Source organism: Spermophilus citellus, assembly GCF_964194105.1.
Source record: "Spermophilus citellus genome assembly, chromosome: 1".
NCBI lineage: Eukaryota > Metazoa > Chordata > Mammalia > Rodentia > Sciuridae > Spermophilus > Spermophilus citellus.
In genome coordinates, this window is record NC_138182.1 from 232,163,216 (window position 1) to 232,167,272 (window position 4,057).

General features: G+C 42.4%; 1 protein-coding gene across 1 annotated transcript; it reads right to left on the reverse strand.

The window, feature by feature from the left end:
* Positions 1–247: 247 nt before the first annotated feature.
* LOC308656781 (syncytin-1-like) lies at positions 248–3,807 on the reverse strand (the record flags this gene model as incomplete). Its single annotated transcript, XM_081308148.1, has 3 exons — positions 248–1,381; positions 1,495–1,622; positions 3,558–3,807. The coding sequence occupies 3 exons, from the start codon at positions 3,805–3,807 to the stop codon at positions 248–250; spliced, it is 1,512 nt and encodes a 503-aa protein (XP_081164274.1).
* Between the last annotated feature and the right edge of the window lie 250 nt (positions 3,808–4,057).

Sequence of the window (4,057 nt, forward strand, 5' to 3'; positions counted from 1 at the left end):
GCGTGGAAGTTGCCCGTCACTGGGAACTACAAGATCAGCTCTTATTGATAGGTGGAATATTATGGCCAGCAGGGCATGACTGCGGATCCCATTTATCATTTTTGTTGATGGGACAGTTATGCCCAGTGAGCCTCCCTAAACACAGGGTTTTATGGCGACGGCAGCAAGGCAACAGAAGGACTCAAACACAAAGCAAACACACATATGCAGGGGCCTGGATGCTGGCTTCATCCTCAGGGATCACATCTCATCTTCGGATGGGTCGTAAGTACACCTCATGGGCAGGCTCATCTGCTTCCAGGCACTGATAATGAACCTGTATTGGCTTAGAGACCAAGATGTTAATTTGATCTTTAATGAATTGAATCAATCTGTTTGTGATACAAGGTCCTAAAGTGGCAATTAAAAGGAGACCCAGCAAGGGTCCCAAGGAAGGAAGGAGGTATGGTAGAAACCCATTAAGTCCAGTCCAGAGGGGGTTTTCAAATAATTCTCTTCTCCTTTTCTCTAGGTCTTCCTGAAGCTGTTTGATCTTAGTGCGGATTATGCCCGATTTATTGGCATAGAAACAGCACCTTTCTCCTAAGGCTAAACAGATTCCCCCCTGATTGGCAGTCAGTAAGTCTAGGCCTCGCCTATTTTGGAGGACCACTTCTGCCAAAGAGTCAATTTGGTCTTGTAGGTCCCTAATAGTGCCAGATAGGGTCTGCACATCATCTATAAGCTGCTGAGATAGACGGCGATAAGAATGTATCTCTGTACCCAGTCCAGCTGTGCCTGTGCCCACAGCAGCCGTTATCCCCAGTGTGGCGAGTAGTGGTAAAGCCTGTGTAGCTCGCCTGTGTCTTCTTACTAGAGTGTCTAGGCTGGGGATGGGCAGGGGCTCATCCCCAGGGACAATGGTTATGTCAGGGAGGAGCAGGGTGAGAACACAGACACCTGTCCAATTTGCAGGGAGTTGAGGGAAGGCAGAATTTCCCCCACACATAAAAACAGTTCCATTAGGGGGATAGAGGGCTGGAGTGGGTGAGGAATAATTCTTCACTGTCGAACAGTTCCCAAAGGAGGTCACTCCAACATCCACATCATAGGTATTGTTTTGCATCATACCCAGAAGGCATATTGTAAAGACACCCATGGGCTGGACCTTGGAAGGCAATCTGGGTTGGCAAGTATCATTACTATGCATCGTGACATTAATAGGGACCACTACGGGCATAACTGCCCCTGTTGTCATGCAGAGCCAGCAATCATTAGCAAGTGTGGGATTGGAGTCCTTAAGCAAGGTAAAGGTGGTCCTTAAGATATCTAACGTGTTAGCATCCAGATCTGGGAGCTGTGACTTAGGCAGCACCAAGGGGTGGTATACAAGCTCAGGGATCTGCGGTTTCAAAAGCTTGATAACTTGAAGATGTTTAACAGAATCAGTAGGTTCCCCCCACCCCCTGTCAGAGATCCCTGTAGGGGCTGCAGTGGGCCAACAGGAGGACTTACCAACGGAGTAAAGTGATAGCTCACCCTCACTCCCTTCTCTGACCGAGTCTTGGTCAATCTGGCCTCAAAATACTGTTGTCCCTTGTATACACAAATCGAGGCTGTCTCATAGCAGGAGACATGAACTGCTGAAGTATAAGTACAAGTTGTGGAACAGTTACTGAGGGTTTTTTCAGGACCGGGGGGTTAATCTTTGGTTTGTTCATGCATACCCACTTAGGGTGGTGAAATCCCCCAATTTGTTGATGAACTTTCCCGGAGGTAGGCTACCCTGGTTACACAATCGGCGGTCTGGATCCAGCTACTGCGGGCCTGGTTACAATTCTCTGAATCCCAAATTTAGATAGTTTCAGAATTTTTCACTTAGCATGTAAAAAAGGGGGGGCTTAGAAGTTCACAAAAGGCAGTTTTTTTTTTTTTTTTTTTTTTTGTTCTGGGCAAGTTAACCCTTCAAGGACACTTGAGAGGGGGAGAGCTTTTTCTTCCTTTTCTTTTCTTTTTTCTTTTTTTTTTTTTGGTTCTGGGCAAGTTAACCCTTCAAGGACACTTGAGAGGGGGAGAGCTTTTTCTTCCTTTTCTTTTTTTTTTTTTGCCAGCTGTTACCATGGAGCCCAGTTAGTAACTCCCTTATCTTAGAAATGTAGTCAGCACTGTGAAGCCCAGCTCAAGGCCAGCCTTGTTTACAAATTTTTGTGAAAAACTAGTAAGGGGGTGTCCAGCACCTGGAGTGCTGATTTCTTTAGACAGTGGCCAAGTAAAACAGGGCAACATGAAAAGTGGAAGTTTATCTACATTAAACTCTTTTGTAAAGATTTTTTTTTTGCTTATACTTTGGAACAATTTCTGAAAACCTTAGAATCTATAAACAAATTATTATAATTTGATAAGAAATATCAATGAAAATATAGTTAAAAACCCTTAGATATTTTGTAGAAATAATTATAATTATTTATCATCTTATGAGTTTAAACAGTAACTTTGAGAATTAGAAACTACTTGATTGTATTTTCACTTAAAAGTAAATTTATAGTAAACACATTTATCTCAAATATCTGTAACTGAAAAGGCAGAGTATCTGATAAATGTAAATATAAAACATAAATTATGGGTTTTCTGTTGAAGAAAAACAATTAGGCAAATATATATTAACTAATCAATTAGGCATGTGCTAATTAATTTATAGATTAACAAATATAGGTTATCTAAATATCTAAATATATATATATATATATATATATATATATATATATATATATAAAGAATAAGAACTTAACTTATAATTGTATTAACTTTATGTAACCACGTGGTCTTAAAATATTTGGATCCATTTTAATTTATTTTTAACTAGGAGTGCACTCTTCTATGTGACGTCACTTGATGTAACTGAAATAAGATCCTTGAGTATACATTTTTATTTTTATTGTTAGCAATGAGAATAAGGATTTTTTGGTCATCACAGGAACTTTGCTGGCTTGTTCCTGTGGCGAGCAAATGCATCCTCATAACCTCCAAAATTAAAAGTAAAATATAAAGAAGCATATTTGATATCTCTCATCAATAGAACATTATTTAGTAACACAACTATAGAGAAAAGTCAGGTTATTTAACTTAGAACTAACTTAAATTTAGGACTGTAACATAGAAACCTGTGGAATTAAATTTTGTCTGAAAAAGATATCTTTCGTTAGCATTTACAGGTAGGTATTTTTAAAAATACAGGCTCTGAGCAGCTCCGGTAGAAATCTGACACAGTAGTACAGGTTAGTGGCTGGAAGGCAGGACTAGAAGTCCTGTCTGAGTGACTGTGGAAGAACCAATCAGAAGCCCGCAAAAGTGTGGGAGGTGGGACCAGGAAGCCGCTCTTCCGACCAGGCACCCCATGGTTACCATGGTGATGCAAACAACATGGAGTCCGCTGCCCATTTTCGGGGCAAAAGTTCCCCATGTTTTCCTAGCCGATTGCATTTTGTTTGATTTTGTCTGCATTTTCCCCCGCCTGGCCAAGATCTTACGGCGGTAGCAGCTTGTTCTGTCTCTGCGACCTGCGGTTGCAGCTCATGTACATCCTTCACTTCCTGGCGTTCCCCTGCGGAGTCGACAGATAGAAAGGGGTTGGTCCGTGGGAGGTGACGAAGTCGCCCACTCCCCAGGGCACCATTCCGTCCCTGGATTGCCCCGTACACCTTGGCTTCCGGGGCCCGGGGCGGGCCCCTGTTTCCGTTTCCCGGCTGCTGTGGCTATCTGAGCATAGATCCCAGGATCATAATTAATTTGTTGGTTTATGGCAGCGTACTGTCCTGATCCTGTTAACATTTCTAGGTTATGCCGTGGGAAGCCGGCGTTCAGATTGACCTGGGCTAGCTCGCGACACTTCTCTTGATTTTCACTTTTCCACAACAAAAAATCCCCTCCAGACAACACAGCCCTGCAAAGCTGTTGCCAATCACTGTTATTGAGAAAGCCTCCTGTCAGAAACCAAGGACAAGCCTGGGCTATAGTTTCAACGAATTCGGTTGCTGTCTTGGTTTTTATTCCTGTTCCTTGTTTGCTTAACAGTTCTTTA